The 19,402-nt window shown below is 42.2% G+C and overlaps 2 protein-coding genes across 3 annotated transcripts in view; one reads left to right on the plus strand and one right to left on the minus strand.

Annotated features, from left to right (window-relative positions):
• The window catches only part of LOC5566361, a 34,960-nt gene extending 22,155 nt beyond the window's left edge, over positions 1–12,805 (minus strand). The window contains exon 1 of the mRNA XM_021839205.1: positions 12,594–12,805. Coding sequence (XP_021694897.1) covers positions 12,594–12,682 — 89 coding nt within the window. The 5' untranslated portion in view covers positions 12,683–12,805. The remainder of the gene's footprint in view (positions 1–12,593) is intronic.
• A 5,125-nt stretch (positions 12,806–17,930) lies between these two features.
• Positions 17,931–19,402, plus strand: part of LOC110674813 (mediator of RNA polymerase II transcription subunit 25) — a 28,419-nt gene continuing 26,947 nt past the window's right edge. For both annotated transcript variants that reach the window (XM_021839206.1, XM_021839207.1), the window contains exon 1: positions 17,931–19,020. In XM_021839206.1, the coding sequence (XP_021694898.1) occupies positions 18,154–19,020 (867 nt within the window). In that variant the 5' untranslated portion in view covers positions 17,931–18,153. The remainder of the gene's footprint in view (positions 19,021–19,402) is intronic.

Consider the following 19,402-nt stretch of genomic DNA (forward strand, 5'->3'; position numbering starts at 1 on the left):
CAAAACATTAACAGACAGTGGGCGGTATGAATAAGAATCGTTGAACCACAGAGAAACAGACGTAACACTTAGAACTATCAAAATACAGGTTTTGGCCCGATATACGGCTGCTTAAATGCTAGACCTTCAGAAATTTCGTATCCGGTTGTCAAAAATGATAACGTCCAGATCGTAACGTCTCCGTAGTGCAAAACAAAAATATCTCTCGCTCTCTAATCTCTCCCGCCCTCCCTTCATCTTTTGTACCACCTATCTGTCCATTTTTAATTCTATTTTTGTTTTCGCTTTATCATCGCTGCTGTCTCTTTTCTAACACTTCAGTAGTTGATATATGTTGGTAATCTTTTTTGTCAATCCACTGGGATTCGAATCCACGATCCTGCAATTGTTGAGTACTGATTGGTAGTGCACCTACAGGATGAGCTATAGATGAAGCAGTAATGCGCGTAAAATTTTCGCAGTACTTAAACTTTGCTGCTAATGGATTTCATTCCAGCTTCGCAAACATTTGCAGTTTGGGCGATCGATTGAAATAGATATTGACATGAGAATGATTTTTCTTCTTTTGATTTGATCCATCATAAGTGGATAGTAGAAAAAGAGAGAAGGAATGATGTTGGGTTGATCGATACTTTTGGGAATGAAAGTGACGCTCATGTAGCCCACCGACATACCCTTTCTCGTCATTCTAGACGATCGTGAAAAATGAACGTGGAAAAAGTTACGTATTGTTTTCTCGTTTTTGTTTTTATTTTTATTAAGCTACAGGAATAAGAACATCAATGTATCAATGCAGAAAAGTAATTTGAATATAACACTGGATTTCGCATTAATCCTTTGCATACCATCATTTCAAAGTAATTACAAAAGTTTTTCGATTCGCTCTATGTGATTCATTATTATAGTGTCCTCTCTTCTATTTTAATGTTGTTTTATTATCTGTAATTACATTATGTTCTCGTGAATTCTCTTAAAAGGCATGAAAGGAAGAACTTTTGCCAGCGTAAATTATGACAGTTTGGTAGCTTTCAAAAATATTCGCCTCTCTTAGCAGTTTCGTGGCAGTATACAAGCAGTTGAGATGCTCGGAAATCATAAAATGTTGTGCATTCGAAATGCTGATTTACAGTTGCAAACTTTTGAATGGCAGTTTATTTGCTATTTAAAGGCAGCTAAGCAATCTGTCTGCTATATTAGGGCAGTGAGCATATAGAATGCAATTAGAAGACTTATTTACGGCTTATTCAAATGCTTATTGGTTACCTGGGTGGTGGATTGGCCACCTACAATATATATGAATCGGCCGTTAAAAAGGTGGTCGATGGACATCGGTGAGAGTGTTACGTCTGTTTGTCTGTGGTTGAACTTTACTACATGTAGCATCTACACTCAAAATATTCCAACCTCATTGTTACGTGGAAACATACGTGGTTTTTTTCCATCGCACTTTTCACGTAGCTCTTACGGGGAACGTAGTTGATGAAGAATGAACCAATGAACAAATGAACTTGTACCATTCCATCAAAGGCACGTGTAACAGCTACGTGATTTTTTCGTATATTTGACCAAGTAGTTGAATAGAACCTAAGGTATGTTCCCGGTAAACTGCTAATCTGCTAATATCAACGCACCCCTTAGCCATGGCCAATCTGCGTTGTTTACACAAACATCCCTATAAACCCCCACGCTGGGAAATACGTTTACCGAAAACGGCGTTATGAGGCTCTGCACTGCATTCCTGTATTGGATTTACTTTAATGGCATTGTTGTTAGCAAATTCACAAAAAGTGAAAGAGAAAGTAAACATGATTTGTGCCAAGGTGTGTGTATTTTACTCTGTATCCAGAGTATACAGTGGACCCGCCTTGATTTGTGCAGGCAGAGCCCCATAGGCTATGCTATACCAGTTAGCACACCCGACGCCCACCGATGACAGAGTGGGTAGGCTCGCACTAGTGATCCTTTATAGAGGTCCCCAAGCAAACTGCCACGAACACCAACGCACAAACAATCTTCTTCTTCTTCTTTCTGGCGTTACGTCCCAACTGGGACAAAGCCTGCTTCTCAGATTAGTGTTCTTATGAGCACTTCCACAGTTATTAACTGAGAGCTTTCTTTGCCGATTGACCATTTTTGCATGTTGTGGCAGGTACGAAGATACTCTATGCCCTGGGAATCGAGAAAATTTCCTTTACGAAAAGATCCTCGACCAGTGGGATTCGAACCCACGACCCTCAGCATGGTCATGCTGAATAGCTGCGCGTTTACCGCTACGGCTATCTGGGCCCCTGACGCAGTTTCTGTCAGGACATGGTTGCTATAGACAGTACCTGCATAGGTTCGGGCACTCAGAATCTCCTGCGTGCCCCAATTGTGCTGGTGTAGAGGAAACAGCGGAGCATGTCGTGTTCGATTGCCCCCGTTTCATTGTTGTGAGAGGTCGCATGCTCACTACATGCGGAGGGGACACGTCCCCCGACAATATTATAGAGAGAATGTGTGCGGATGCCGAGTGCTGGAATGCAGTAACTACGGCTGTCACTCACATTATGTTAGAATTGCAGCGTCTATGGCGCGCCGACCAAGAGTTGGCTGCAGAGGATTAGCCCTGCCGAGGCTGGTCCCTTGTAACATTGTTTAAGTCGGCTAGGAGAAGCAGTTTGCCTAGGCTACTTCTGCTACACGTGTTGTGCTATATGCACTGGTCCCTTCCCGAAGAAATACCGTAAGGTGGTTCCGGGGAGATGAGGGTCTGAGTCCAAGGGTCATGTCGATGCACTGTTCACCACTTGAACAATTCTAAATGAATTGCTCATGCACAGTGCATAGGCTGGTTTTAGCGGGTCGTCGTTGGTGCGTCATCCCCGCATTCCCTGAGTTATCTTCTCAGGGGATCTGTTTGCAGATTTCCCCCTTGTAAAAAACAAAAAAAAAAGCCGACTTAAACAATGTTACAAGGGACCAGCCTCGGCAGGGCTAATCCTCTGCAGCCAACTCTTGGTCGGCGCGCCATAGACGCTGCAATTCTAACATAATGTGAGTGACAGCCGTAGTTACTGCATTCCAGCACTCGGCATCCGCACACATTCTCTCTATAATATTGTCGGGGGACGTGTCCCCTCCGCATGTAGTGAGCATGCGACCTCTCACAACAATGAAACGGGGGCAATCGAAATTACCGAAAAAACTTGAAAAGATAAGGAGATAGAAAATATATTCATCTTCTTTTACCGACATCGTCGTTACGTTTATTGAAAAAACAGTACAGAGTATAGATTACCCGTAGACTGTAATATTTAACCGTACTTCGGTACATAGTGCTACAATGGTTTACCGAACACTTGGTAATTTAACATTTTCGAGATCAGCAATCATGTCGCCATATTTGTTTTGAAGTGCGAATCGACGCTTTGGTTTGTCTTCGATGCTATTTTTTAATTCTTTGTTTTGAACGTAGATACTGTTTTTGAAAAAACTAATGCAGCACATTTTGTCTGGTACTTGTCCGTAAGTATGGCCTGTGGATTTTCATTGAACAGCTTATTTTAAATGTAAAATGTTTTCGTTATAGGATGCAAGAGCCAAATCACGTTCCGAATTACAACGTCACGTATAAGGATGTTCGGAAAAATGAAGCGATTCCATAATCCTGCTGTGCTTTAGAACATTGTGGCTGTGGAAGAACATACCAAATGTCCATACATTTCTATAATTTTATAGACAAAGAAACGGAACCGAAATAAATGTATATCGACTATCAAAATGAATTTCATTATTTTTTTTTGTTTTTCAATCGTCCGGAGGAATATAGACTGCCTACTGATGATAACAATATGTTCGGTAATAATCTTACAATTCGCTCGGTAACCATTACCGAACAGTTTGTAATATTTTGACAGCTGCGTTTTGGTTTAAATTACTGATTGTTCGGTGATTCTTAACTTTACCGAAAGCATTACTGATCGCTCAGCGGTTTATATTTCGGTAAAAAAAATTACCGGAGTCGGTGAAATTTTCTAAGTGTGTACGACTTTAAAAATGACTATTTCGACAAATTTAGATTATACCGTGAAGGCCCCATACCCCAAGTAACCACGAAGCTATATATGCATACTTTATGTTTGCTCTATAGTGCGCTATCAGATTTTGTTTTAAAGTGACATAACCTTTAAGAGCTTTATAAAGCATAATTAAAGTGGGAAAGAGCCCCACAACAACCAAATTAATGCAATACTTGGTAAAGCAGTTTTAATGCACAAGCCGTACTAAAGCATTTATGTTTGTATATTTAGGGTTCATGATGTATATTAGCTTAAAATAATGTATGTTTAGGGCTTGCGTTAAAAATAAACAAACAACGAATCCATTGACTACCTTTCAATGGTTTTCTTTACCAGCTTAATGATTTTTTTTTGTTGGAATCAGGATTCGAACCCACAACTAGGATGATGGTGTGCTGGATGCCTGGCGCGTTGGTGTCCTGTGCTAAAGCTGCTGATGTAATAAGGTAGGATAAAAGTTCCTTATAAACGAAGCCACTGTGTGTATTAACATTACTATTGGCCCAATTATTGCGAATAGAAAGAATTCTCTTCGGCGATTGATTTCCTTTCCTCACCAAATGAAACATCAATAGAAAGAATTTGATCACCATTCTTTCTCGTAGAGGAAATAACAGAACATAACCCACAAAACAAAGCCCATTTTCAGTTTGAATTTTTCCTTGCGCGGGCCGTTGCCACGGCAACCTGCTCACGTGGCTGCGACGACAAGTTCGGCGTCGGGTGCCTGCGGTACCCGAGTAAAATATTTGCGTTGCTCATAATGTTCGCAACATTCTCCGGACCAGACTTCGAGCTGATGGGATGCAACAATACAATCTTGCTGACCGGTCTCTTGTACGTTGACTTCGATGTTCGGACGTCCACTGTTCTTATCTTGTCGTCAGGGCCCCGGTAAACTCGCTCTACTACGCCTTTTGGCCAGTTGCCACGATGCAAAGTCTCGTCTACCAGCATCACCAAGTCACCAACCTTAAACTCATGGTACATCCTGTTGTCGGGCCATTTGCGGCTCCGGATCAGCTCCGGACGATAAGCTGCTACCCACCTACGCCAAAAACGATCCGCATAAATCTGGGAATGCTTGTAGGCTGCACGACAATCTAGATCTCGTTCATCGAAATCATGGTCGAATTGGATCACGTTGTTCCGTCCTAACAACAGCATGTTCGGCGTCAGTGGTTCCGGATCCAGAGGGTCATCAGTAACGTGTGTCAACGGTCGATTGTTGACGGTGTTCATTGCCTCACACAAAGCTGTCCGAAGCACCAGGTCTGTGGGATGTCGATCGTTTAACATAGCACGAAGCGCGGTTTTAACAGAACGCACTAGTCTCTCCCAGCATCCTCCAAAATGGGGAGCACCAGGGGGTATGAACTTCCATTCCACACCTCTGACGCTCAGTGACTCCTCAATCTGCGGCTGGTCCAATGTCTTCACAAGCGTCTTGATTTCTTGATCAGCACCGGTGAAGTTGGTGCCGTTGTCGGTCATGATGCACTGCGGCAGTCCACGGACGGACATGAAGCATCGTATTGCCATTATACAGCTGTTTGTATCGAGGGATGGCACCACCTCCAGATGTACCGCTCTTGACGTCATACACGTGAACAGTACAACCCATCTTTTTTCCACACGACGGCCGACCTTCACAGACAGCGGCCCGAAATAGTCTATGCCGGTACAGGTGAATGGATACACGAACGGTGTTGTTCGCTCCGGCGGTAGCATTCCCATCTGGGGAACGGTAGGTTTTGCTCTCAGCTCTTTACACTTCACACAGGACATCGCATACTTCTTGACTTGCGAACGAATTTTCAGTATACGATGGCGTTCTTTGATGCTGTTGATTATGGTTTCCGTACCTTGGTGAGCGTTGGCAATGTGGTACACACGAATCAGCAGTGTTGAAAACGGATGGTTATCCGGAAGAATCACCGGATTGTTCACTTCGAACGATTTGCTGTTGTCTTGAATGCGACCTCGCATACGGATGATCCCGTTATGGAGAAACGGCGAATATGTTTTTAGGCGACTGCCACTCTTCACGTAGCCTGACTTCTTCAGGCTGCACAGTTCATCCCCGAAAACGTCTGACTGTACTTTCTCATACCAAGCTCTTCTAGCATCTTCCATGTCTCGTACGGTTATCATCAGTCGCTTAGGTTTTTCGTGTCTCGGCAATACTAACAGCTTTCTCATTTTTAGATAGTACGCAGTTGATCTGATCAGCCGGTTAAAGTCAGAGAATCTGGCAATGTCAGGAAGATCAAGTATTTTCTCTTCGAACGCTGCGCAACACAGCGGATCGGCCATGGGTATATCCTTGCACTCTAGCTCGCTATGGAAATTCGCTAACTCCGTAGAGGACATCTGTAGCGGTTCATCAACAGACCAGTGAGCATTTTCACGATAGAGGAAATCTGGACCTCGCAACCATTCCTGCATGTCGCCAAATTTTGAAAACTTCGTTGCCAAGTCAGCCACGTTCAGCTGCGACGGAATCCAGTGCCACAAATCAACTCCATGACCATTCTCTTTAATCTTCATCACTCGAGCACCGACGTACGCCGTCAGCTTCTGGTTCGTGCTCAGCCAGTCTAGGCAGATCTTCGAAGCGGTCCAAAAGTACACTTTGGTAATGTCCACCATCATCTCCGTTTGAAGCACACTTATCATCTGGCTTGCCAGGACACATCCTTGTAGCTCTAGTCGCGGAACAGTCTGCGACTTCAGGGGCGCTACTCTTGATTTCGCATACACTAGGGCAACGTGTGATTTGCCCTTCCGACGGTGAACCATGTAGACCACGCAGGCATAAGCCTTATCGCTCGCGTCACAGAAAGCGTGCAGTTCGACATCACCAAACGATGGAATCGCTGGGTAGTAATACCTTGGCAATCGAATTTCTCCCAGTCTTGCGGTTTCGTTCAGCCATTCCATCCATCGTGGCACCAGACCGTCAGGAATTTCGTCGTCCCATCCAGACTGTAGACGCCACAGCTCTTGAAATATGAGTTTCAGCTGAATCGTGATCGGACTGAGCAAACACAGCGGATCAAAGATGCCCATCATAAACTTCAACAGTTCTCGCTTCGTTGGCACCGCTTCGCCAGATCGGAATCGCTGGTCCAGTTTTGGGAAGTTAAGTGGAAATACAAACTCATCGGACTGCAGGTCCCACCGGATTCCAAGCACACGGACATCACTCTGCATCTCCGCTACAATTTCAACATCGAGAGAATCTAACACGGCTTTCGAATTGGACGAAAATTTCACCAGTTTGAATCCACCTTTATCGTGCACCTCGATCACACGCTGAACCAGTTCGATGGCGGCTTCCTCGGTATCTGCACAGTCGAAATAATCATCAACGTAATGCTGCTTGACGACAGCTCGTTCAACGCTTGGATATTTTTCGTCCAGTTCCTTCGCATTGAAGTTTTTTATGAACTGTGCCATTGATGGAGACGAAACAGCACCGAATATCATCACTTGCATCACGTACACGTTGGGAGGATCCGTGCGGTTCATACCGCGCCACAAGAAACGTTGGGAATCTTGATCTTCTCTACGAATGAGGACTTGATGGAACATTTCCCTTATGTCCGCAACGAAGGCAATTTTCTTCATTCTGGCCCGTATCAGGATCGCAATCAACGGAGGAACGAAATCCGGACCCTTCAGTAGCAAATCGTTCAGAGAAAACCCGTGCGACTTTGCTTTGGCGTCCATGACCAATCGAAACTTTTCATCGGTCGCCACGCTGAAGTGAGGCAGGTACCAGGTGTTCGGTGTTTCAGCTAGCTCCTCTAGCTCTAACTGCCTAGCGTATCCCTTATCGACATAATCCTGAATCTTCGCGCAGTAACGATCAGCAAACTCAGGATTGGAGTCCATCTTTTTCTCGATGATTTGGAGACGCCTCAAGGCTTGAGGTTTGCTATCCGGGAAGACAAAGTTGTTGTATTTATAAATCTGACCAACTTCAAAACGTTCACCACATCGTCTAATCGAACGGTGCATGATGTCCAATGCACGTTGATCTTCGTCGGCTATTTTCACCGACTGGCCAGTAATCCCGAAGTCTTCAACCTTGTACATCTGCTTCACAAGATCAGTAAGCTCGTTATCATCGTTGTCAGAGCACAGGAATGCGTGATGGTTGGTCGATCCTACAATAGTCGGGTCGACTACTCCGTGGATTGTCCATCCTAGATGGCATCGAGTCAGCTGCAAGCCGTCAAGCGAGTATTGCACCGTCTTCAGAGGCACAATCAGACCTGCGTTATTCGATCCAATTAGCATACAGGGACATGCATCTTGAATCGCCGCTAGCTTGTTCTCATCGAGCATAGGATATAGCTGCCTTACCTTCGCCATATCGAATTTTACCGCTGGCAGTGCAATATTCTCTACTGTTTGGATGTTGCTCACTTCGTACAGTTTTGCTTGCTCCGAAGGTCCAGAAATGCGGAACGACAGCATCATTGACTGCTCCTCCTTGTGTAGGATACCATTCGTCCAACGATAGCTCACGGGGGCGATCGGTCCTCGCAGACCGATGCTTTCAGCAACGGCAGCATCCATCATCGACAGTGACGAACCTTCATCAAACAGCGCAAAAACTTCCTCGACTCCTCGTGGACCATGGATTCTCACCTTTCCTACTCGAAGCAGCGTGTTCATGTTTCTACCGTTGACGTTGCACACGTTCTCGCGGTTGTTCTGCACGTCCGGACGGTTGAATCCAGATTTCCTTGTTGGTTCCTCGGAATGGACCAGTTCGTGATGATTCTTGTTGCAGATGGAGCACTTTCTATCAGCTTTGCAGTTCTTTCGTGCATGGTCCGACTTCAGACAGATGTAACAAACCTTGCAAGAGTTTGCTGCGGATCGACGTTGACCAACCGATAATTTCCGGAATTGCTCGCACTTCTCCAGGCCAGAGTGAGAACTTGCCGAGCACAGGGGACACTTCTTCGTTGCTTCGTCGTCGCGACGGTTGACGTTCAGAACCATCGGCTTCTGCTTCTGCTGATAGCTGGGTTTCTTGACACTGAAAACAGGATTTAGACTCGCAAGTTGGTTGTCCATCTCTTCCTCCAACCAACGAGAGAAAGTGTCGAACTCAATAGCAATGCCTTCCTTTATCAGAGCGGCCTTATGCCGAACCCACATCTGTTTACTGAAAGCAGGAAGTTTTTCAGCCAGGTGAGAGATGAGTTCGGGATTCATAAGATAGTTGTTGGCCCTCGCGTTGGTCATCGCTACCTTGGTACCAATTACCGCATTGTAAAAGGCACGGAAGGACTCGATGTTTCCCTCTTTCACGTAATCCAGGTTTCTCAGTGTTTCTAGTCGGTTGGCAACCACCCACTCAGTTCGACCAAAGTTTGACTTCAGCATTCGCAGAATCTGCTCCACATTCTTAGGAGATGAAAGCAACGATTCCACGGTTTTTCGCGCCTTTCCATGAAGCGCTTTGTTCAGTCGTCTCAGATTATCGCGATCTGACAACTGAAACTCCTCAGTGGATGTTCTGAACTCATTTTCAAAAACTGTCCACTCCATCACGTCGCCGGAGAAAGGGGGCAGATCCCTCATGTTTCTGCTTTGCAACGCTCTAAACGCTTGCGACAGAACCTCGTTCACAGCCGGTTCGAGAACCGACGCGTTCCTCGCACCGATCGCTGCCATATTTGGCTCGCCGCCGGTTGGCGACCAATTGTTTCCACGTCCTGCCGTTGCATTCTTCATAGTAGGTGCCGATGGGTTGCGCTTGCTGGGTGCAGATGGATACCACACATTGGGCGCCGGCGTGTCTGGATCTCGCGAAAATTGATGATCCATCCAGGGCGACGATTCAACTAACATGCTAGTTGGTCTTACCTTTTTCGTATCGGCAAGCCAATCTACAATGCGTTTCGACGTACTAGTACACGCACTTGATCTGCTCGTAGTAGTAGACCCACGACTTGAACGGGACTGCAGCTCAAACTTCTTCAACTCACGCTCTCGTTGCCGCTTCAAGAATTCCGTTTTCCTCTGTTCGGTCTTCAGTGCCAGGTCATGTTGGATTTGCAGCTCGGCCAATTGCTTCTCAGCAACGATCCTGTCGCGTTCGATGGACGCTTGCAATTCAGCCTCCTCATTCTGCTCCTCCAGATCCAGAAGCTTAAGTTGGCTGTCAGTGTTGCTGCTCCGTGAGGTCCGCGATCCTTTTGATCGCAATTGGGATTTGGCAGATTTCGATACACCGGAAACGACAGATTTGTTTTCCGGCGCCGTACCTTGCTGAGCAGGAACGTTTTCCCCCCCGTGGGGGTGGTTGGGTGGAGTACGAAGCATACTACTTTGCTTCGGAAATTCTACTACGTAATTATCTAAACGCTTAGGAACTACACCTTTATTCGTTCTTCCAGAGCGACGTACCTGTGGTTCCATATAAACCGTTCGTAGGCATTCGAAGGACCAAATGTTACAGCGTGGCTCGTTCGGAATCGACCGACAGTAGGCTCACCTGTAGACGTACAGAAGGACCAAATGTTACAGCGTGGCTCGTTCGGAATCGACCGACAGTAGGCTCACCTGTAGACGGACAGAAGGACCAAATGTTACAGCGTGGCTCGTTCGGAATCGACCGACAGTAGGCTCACCTGAAGACGGACAGAAGTAACTGCTTTTTGGGGGAGAGGAGCACCAGTTTTGGCTCCAGCCAGGTTCCACGATATGCAGCACTTCAAACACGTGACTCAAGCGAAACACTTCCACGGAACAAACCACTCAATCCCACTCGGATAACTAATTTGCGTAGATATGAACTAAAAACTCATTTAAACTGACTATTTAACTAATTTTATTAACTATTTTAAAAAAGTTTTACAATTGCTTCCTTGCTACACAAAAATGCTTCCTTCTTCTCGAATAATTTTTTCACTTCTGATTTTCAGTTTGAATTTTTTCCCGCTTGCTACGATCGCGGGTGCGCCGTTGCCACGGCAACCTGCTCACGTGGCTGCGACGACAAGTTCGGCGTCGGGTGCCTGCGGTACCCGAGTAAAATATTTGCGTTGCTCATAATTTTCGCAACACCTACGTACTAAAAATCTGAAATATGTTCTCTTTAACTTGCTTCAAATGACTTAAGTGATGATGTACTCCCTTAGCATTTTTGCTAACGGGCAGTCAATTTGGACGTTTTTCAACATTTTTAAGGTGATTATAGAACGAAGCCACACTTCAAATTTTTAAGAGCACAAGACTTGAAAACGAAACAGCGCTTCGCGTAGAAAATTTATCCCATTGGTCCCCACCAGCAAGTAAGCAATTTGATTGGTTTTAAACGCGAACTGTTGTCAGTTTCTCTCGTCTTGTGCTCTTAGAAATTCAAAGTTTGGCTTCGTTTTATAATCACCTTAAAGCTATTTTATTTTTTATTAAAGTAATAAAAGTTTGGCAAGAAAATTCTTCGCGTACGTTTTTATTACTATTGTAGCAATATATGAATAAACAAATTTAAACAAAAAATTAAGTATTTTACCAGATTTTGGTGGATTTTAGTAAAAATGCGCAAAGTTAGGGGCCCTCACGGTAAATCCAAAAAGTTTATGATCAAAATCATCCTATCTAACAAATCTCTACCCATTAGGGTTCATTCAAATAGTACGTAACGCAGAATTTTCCAATTTTAGAGCCCCTCCCTCCCCCACGTAACAGCTTTTGTATGGGAAATTTTAAATTTTTGTATGGACCGTAACACAATGTAAGACCCCCTCCCTCCCCCTGTTGCGTTACGTAATATTTGAACAATCCCTTAGATGTAAATTTGTTGCTGAAGTTCGAGAATTTCTAATCGTGGAACAGGTAGATTTGAGGTTAGGGAATCACCACTGAGTAAAGTCAACTTTACTACATTTTATTCATACGGCACAATGTGTTTCTGGGCCTTAGGGACGGTACACAAATTATGTCATGCAAAATTTAGACTTTTTCGACCACCTCCCCCCCCCCCCCTTTGTCACGTTTTTTTGTATGAGTCCTCCGAAAATTTTGTATGGTTTGTCACGCTTGGCTTGACCCCCTCCCCCCCCCCCCCCTTGGAGCGTGACGTAATTTGTGCATGACCCCTTAACGTAAGCGTTTGGTATTTAAAATTGGGACAAGGCTTCAGGACCATATTGATACAAATATTGTCAAATCAAGTTCGTTGACATTTTGCAGTTAGGCCCTTTTCAAATGTCATGCTAAAGTTTTTCAACGACTTGAAGCGAATTAGTGCCCTGTACGAATATGAGTTTGAGTCACTGTACAGTTTTGCATCAGGATTCATGGGCGAATAGAAAAGCGACTTTTGATATCATTTTGCTATTAAAGGAGACCTTCGGTCGAAACTGAATCGAGCTGTGGTTGATTTAGAACGGGTTGTGCTAGTTCCATAAAACCAAGTAAATACATATTTAAAATGAAACCTGCTACCAGCCCTGCGTAATCCATCTTCCGATACCTTTCCACCCCCAGGGAAATACTTACTGACGACTCGTTCGGATCTCGTCCAGAATGTTCACTTCACGGTAGCAACCGTTGTCCGTGAGATACGTTACCAGACCGGTGACGCCCATTTCCACTGAATTTCACGTTTTTTTGTTCGTTTGCTTGTGATTGCGAAAAAAATTTCGCAAGAAGTTGAAGAACCAACGGTCACTTTTTTGATGAGGCTTTTTTTCTTCGCGGTGGCCATGGGCCAAAGTACCTTGATTTAATATAAGGTATACTTTCGCCAACGCAATATCAGCACCGAGAAAAAAAAGTCTGAAACAAACAAATTCGTTTGTTGAAAATCAAACTAAAATTTTTGTTGTTTTTAAATAAGGGCCTATTCACATATTTCATAAACGCTTAAGGGGGTGGGTGGGTGTAATCGTGATGTTACACTTCATACAAATTTTGTAAAATGTTCATACAAAAACCGTTACGAGGGGGTGGATGGGTATCGAAAATGCTCATTTTCGGCGTTATGAAATTTGTGAATAAACCGGACAACTTTAATTGCCCGGATAAAAACGTATCATTCTGTGAATGGAATAAACCATTAATGTACAATATAAAGTATTGGATACAATACAGCGTATTGTAATTGAATGTCGAAGCAATATTATTCATGTTTGGATATACAATTCAAAAACAATATAATATATTGTAACAGAACATTGTATTGTTTTCAATTGGTTTTATATTTTACAATTTTAGTCAAATTCCTATTTTCGCGTAAAACAACTGTTGCTTTTTTCTATGTAGCTTTGCTGAAAGAAATAAACAAAACAAGTTCAAAAAGCAAGAAATGTTGGGTGGAATATATTCAAAAAGTAAAAATAAGTAGTTTTTACAAGTCACTTGACATTAGCTGTAACGACGAATGCAACCATGATACAGTTTGTTGAATTGTTTTTGTATTGTACAACAATACACGAATTGCTTATCAAGACAATACATGAACAATATATCGTATTGTATTTTCAAAATGTTTGTATGAGAAAATATCTGTATTTGTATTGTTACGATACTTAACCACCCATACATTATATTGCAAAAATCTCATATACCATACAGTGAACTGTTCAAAACAATGGGCCGTATGAATAAAATGTAGTAAAGTTGAGTTTACTACATTCTCGGTAGTAAACGCTATATGTGGAACACGAGTGGAACATGTTTGTGTCATTTTCCTTTCTACACCTTTCGAACATACTACAAACAACGCATTGCTATGAATAAAGGTAGCATTTACTACAAAGCTACTGGTAGTTAGCTTCAGAGGTTGCTACACATGCTTTGAGTTTGCGGAATTGAATGGAATAATTTACTTTTGAGTAACAATCATGGGAAAACGATATGAGTTTTGATATATCGGAAGGTATTTTGAGTTTTGCAAAGGAATTCTGAGGTTACGAAAACTTTCGCTCCGCCTATTCTGAGATTCCGGTAAGATTACCGGCAGTAGCAATTTGTAATATCCGTGTGAATTCTGGCATTACGATAATTATGTTATTTTCTAGGAATTTTAGGATGTCGGTAGGAATTCAGATATTGATAAAGTAATTCTGAATTTTACGTGTAAATTCTGACGTCTCAGATTTCCTTTTGAATTCCGGAATTCCTGTAGGAACTTTGAGATTCCGATAGGGATGTCGGATTTTTTATGATAATTCTGAAAATTTAAATACCATTCTAGGAATATTGCAGAAATATTAGGAATCTGTTAAAAACTCTAGAATTGGGGTGGGAATGGGATTCCGAATATTAATCTCTTGGAATTCTGTGGGTATCTTTGAGACGGTATTTTTGTAAGAATCTATGAGATTGCGGTGGGATTCCTGCGAATTATTGTGTGAATATTTGTAATTCTGAAAACCAATCTTCGTAATTATTGTAAAAACCTTTAAGATTCCGTTGATCTCCAGTTCCGTTGGAATTTCAAAGCAACGGTTTAATATAAACGATTTGAATGTCGGTAAATATTTTATAGATTTCAATGGGATTTTTTGTGAAATCGACAAGAATTTTGATAATTTCAAAGGGAACCCTGGTGTTTTAGGGGAGATCCTCATTGAATTCTAACGACTACCAATGGAATCACTACAATTCCCATAAAAATCTCGACATTCTAAGTTCTAGACATTCCAAGGATACTATCAGAAACCCCACCAAAATAACGAGAATATCGCAGAAACACTTAGAACTTCCGGGATTCAACATGCTGTTAAGAAAACACACGGGGAGCATCAAAATTCTACCGCAATTTCACCAGCATCTCTGTACTGGTGCTAGAAAATATGTGGTTCCTAATTTGATAGCTGTAATCTCAAGATCTCTTCATAGATGTTAAGCTAGTATTTAAAAAATCATCAATCACTGGCGTTGGCGAAGGCCGAAAACCAACCAGAAAATAGGGTCCTAAAGCCCTGCCCCAATTTTAGTGCCAAACGCTTAAGTTTAGGCCAAAAACACATGTTTACTCAATTTTCTAATGTTTTCCGTTGGTTCAAGCCCAAAACACATTTTTTTAGACTTTGTCACATTCTTTGGCTTAAACTCAAATTTTGAGTGTATTTTGTTTTCCGTGTCCCTTTCGAAATGTCAGATAGGAACAACCCCAGTGGTCGAACTAAAACCCCTGTGGTGACATAAAGAGAATACCAGACTAATCGCAAAATTACACTACAAATTTTGTCAAATAACAGCACCTTCATGATTTGTGCAAATTGTCGCGTAATCGATTAGATTCCATGCATTTTCTTCATATGCATGATTGTATTAATTTTAAGCGTCACTCTGAATAGATGGTTCTTTACGTGCACATTGAATGGAAATTTCTTAACGTGCAGCTTCAGTCACTGCTCATGTTCGAAAGTAGTAAGTACTACATGTTCGAAAAGTTTTTTATTCATACCAAAAGTGTAGTAAACTTTGTGGATTTTGTTTTTGAGTAGATGCTACATGTAGTAAAGTTCAAAGTTTTTTATTCATACCACCCATTGGGTCGTATGAATAAAAATCGTTGAACTTTACTACATGTAGCATCTACTCAAAAACAAAATCCACAAAGTTTACTACACTTTTGGTATGAATAAAAAACTTTTCGAACATGTAGTACTTACTACTTTCGAACATGAGCAGTGACTGAAGCTGCACGTTAAGAAATTTCCATTCAGAGTGCAGAGTGATTCTGCACGTAAAGAACAATCTATTCAGAGTGACGCTTAAAATTAATACAATCATAATTACAAAGATTGATTTTCAGAATATTTGTATTCACATAATAATTCGCAGGAATCCCACCGAAATCTCATAGATTTTTACAGAAATACCGTCTCAAAGACACCCACAGAATTCCAAGAGATTAATATTCGGAATCCCATTCTCACCCCAATTCTAGAGTTTTTACCAGATTCCTAATATTTCCGCAATATTCCTAGAATGGTATTTAAACTTCCAGAATTATCATAAAAAATCCGACATCCCTATCGGAATCTCAAAGTTCCTACAGGAATTCCGGAATTCAAAAGGAAATCTGAGATGTCAGAATTTACACGTAAAATTCAGAATTACATTATAAATATCTGAATTCCCACCGACATCCTAAAATTCCTAGAAAATAACGTGATTATCGTAATGCCAGAATTCACATGGTTATTACAAATTGCTACTGCCGGTAATCTTACCGGAATCTCAGCATTGGCGGGGCGAATGTTTTCGTAACCTCAGAATTCCTAAGCAAAATTCAAATACCATCCGAATTATCAAAACTCATATCGTTTTCCCATGATTTTTACTCAAAAGTAAATTATTCCATTCAATTTCGCAAACTCAAAGCATCCCGGATAAAAACGTATCATTCAGTGAATGGAATAAACCATTAATGTACAATATAACGTATTGGATACAATACAGCGTATTGTAATTGAATGTCGAAGCAACATTATTCTTGTTTGAATATACAATTCAAAAACAATATAATATATTGTAACAGAACACTGTATTGTTTTTTATTGGTTTTATACCTTACAATTTTGGTCAAATTCCTATTTTTGCGTAAAACAACTGTTGCATTTTTCTGTGTAGCTTGGCTGAAAGAAGTAAACAAAACAAGTTCAGAAAGCAAGAAATGTTGGGTGAAAAATATTCAAAAAGTAAAAATAAGTAGTTTTGCAGAAGTCACTTGACATTAGCTGTAACGACGAATGCAACCATGATAAATATCTTTACTTTAAAGAAGTTAAAATTATTTTGCTACTGTTGGCACGAATATCCGGTAAGTTCGAGGACAATCCATAAAAAAAACAAAATACTATACTATACTATACATCACTAATTGAAATACGATTCGTTGAATTGTTTTTGTATTGTACAACAATACACGAATTGCTAATCAAGACAATACATGAACAATATATCGTATTGTATTTTCAAAATGTATGTATGAGAAAAAATATATATTTGTATTGTTACGATACTTAACCACCCATACATTATATTGCCAAAATCTCATATACAATACAGTGAACTGTTCAAAACAATATATTGTACTGTAATTGTATTGTCATTGTACAATATACTGTATTGTATTTCCAATATATTGAATGTTACTGTTACAATACGTTATATTGTTTTTGTATTGTATTTTTTATCCGGGATGTGTAGCAACCTCTGAAGCTAACTACCAGTAGCTTTGTAGTAAATGCTACCTTTATTCATAGCAATGCGTTGTTTGTAGTATGTTCGAAAGGTGTAGAAAGGAAAATGACACAAACATGTTCCACTCGTGTTCCACATATAGCGTTTACTACCGAGAATGTAGTAAACTCAACTTAACTACATTTTATTCATACGGCCCATTGTGTCGGGTTCTCCCCTCCCAGTATAAAACCAGTTCAAAAAATGAACTCACTAACGAAAAGAGTAAAAAGCTGTTGTTTTATACTTGAAAATTTTTGACAGCCACGGGTTTTGAGCAGGAATTTTCGGCAGCAAACCCCGCGGAACAAAATCCCGTGCCAAATACCAGAGACGGAGAGGGGACGGACCTGGTGTAGTGGTTAGAACATTCGCCTCTCACGCCGAGGACCTGGGATCGAATCCCATCCCCGACATAGTCACTTATGACGTAAAAAGAACTAGCCCAGGGCTAAAAATCTCGTTAATAAAGTCAAACCAACCAACCAGAGAGCGAGCTTGCGCTCGTGAAATGCTGGATATAATTGAAGTCGTCAGGGGCCACTTTTTATATACACCTTGGTTTTCAGTTTCGATCGCCTCTCACCCGCGGTGGACCCCTCATAGTTGCTGTCATCATCGAATTAAAGCCGTGCGGCTGTTGTCATCATCAATCGTCATTGAATGTTTACTTGCGCCGTGTTTCGCAAAACTTTTCTAGTTTCCCGTACAATTTTGTAAAATTTCGCTTCAAAAACCCCACAAAATTCTTCACAGTCGGTGTATAATGTTTGCGCAGTAGTTCGCGTGAGAGTGTTCATATTTTGGAAAGTGATAGTGATTGATTCGCGTGCCGGGGGACAAAGAAAAAAAAAACGCGATGTCTTCCGAGATTCTGTTCGTGATCGAGGGCACGGCCATAAATGGGGCCTACATGAACGACATGAAGAGCAACTACATCATTCCGACGTTGGAATACTTCTCGCAGAGCACGGTGGGGGAGGAACGCGGAGGTGGGGATGGCTACGGGACGGACAAGAACGGGAACCAGTACGGGATTGTGGTGTACAAAACGGCCCAGAGCTTGCCGGGAGTTTGCTGTACGACTTTCGGGCCTTACAACAGTGCCCAGAAGGTTCTTGGGGCGCTGGACCGGTTGGAACTGAGCGGCGGCAAGAGCGAATCCAATGCCAATCTAGCGGAGGGATTAGCCACGGCACTGGTCTGCTTCGACGACTTTGACGAGCTTCGGGAGAACGGGATGAAGGTGCACAAGTATTGCATCCTGATTGCGGCCAGTTCCCCTTACTCGATGTACGTTACGGAATGCTACGCGTACGAGAACAAGAATGTGGAACAGCTGGTGGGGCTGTTCTTGGAGAAGAACATCAACCTGTCGATTATTTCGCCGCGCAAGATTCCGGTGCTTTTCAAGCTGTTCGAAAAATCCGGCGGGGATTTGAGTTCGTGCAGCACGAAGAACTACTGCAAAGATCCACGCCATTTGGTGCTGCTGAAAGGGTTCAGCCTGAAGGAACGGCCAGTGAGTCCTCCGGTGAACCAGGGTGGTCATAACCAGGCGGGAAGTATGCCCAGTCCCAATCCGAACCAGCAGCAGCAGCAACAGCAACAACAACAACAGCAGCAGCAGCAACAACCGGTTGGCAATCAGAACGTGATGGACAATGTCGGAGGGAACATGAACATGGGAAGCATGGGCAACAATCCGGGCATGAGGGGACCGATGGTAAGATTGTTTCCCCGGAAAACCGTTTCCCAGAGTTTAGGACTAGAAACAGGTCTCTTCTTAGATACATGGTCACTATTGTAATGCAAATCTCTATTTCTAATGGATTCTATCTTTTTCAACAAAAATGGTTTCTATCTAAAGTAACTTTCCTCATTCTCTTTGCAATTAATTCTAGTGCAAATATTAGAGGCTCCAGAAAAAAAAAACATAAGAGAGTTACGGAGTTTCTTCTTTAAGAATTACTTCTCAGATTCCTCGAAGAAAATTCTTTCTTCAGAAATTTCATCTGTAGTACTTTCAGGGACTCTTTCTTCCAAAAATTCTTCTAGAGATTATACACACATTCTCCCAAGAATTCGTCCAGTGCTTTTTTTTAAGA

This window comes from Aedes aegypti, chromosome 1 (genome assembly GCF_002204515.2).
Source record: "Aedes aegypti strain LVP_AGWG chromosome 1, AaegL5.0 Primary Assembly, whole genome shotgun sequence".
In the NCBI taxonomy this organism is placed as follows: Eukaryota; Metazoa; Arthropoda; class Insecta; order Diptera; family Culicidae; genus Aedes; species Aedes aegypti.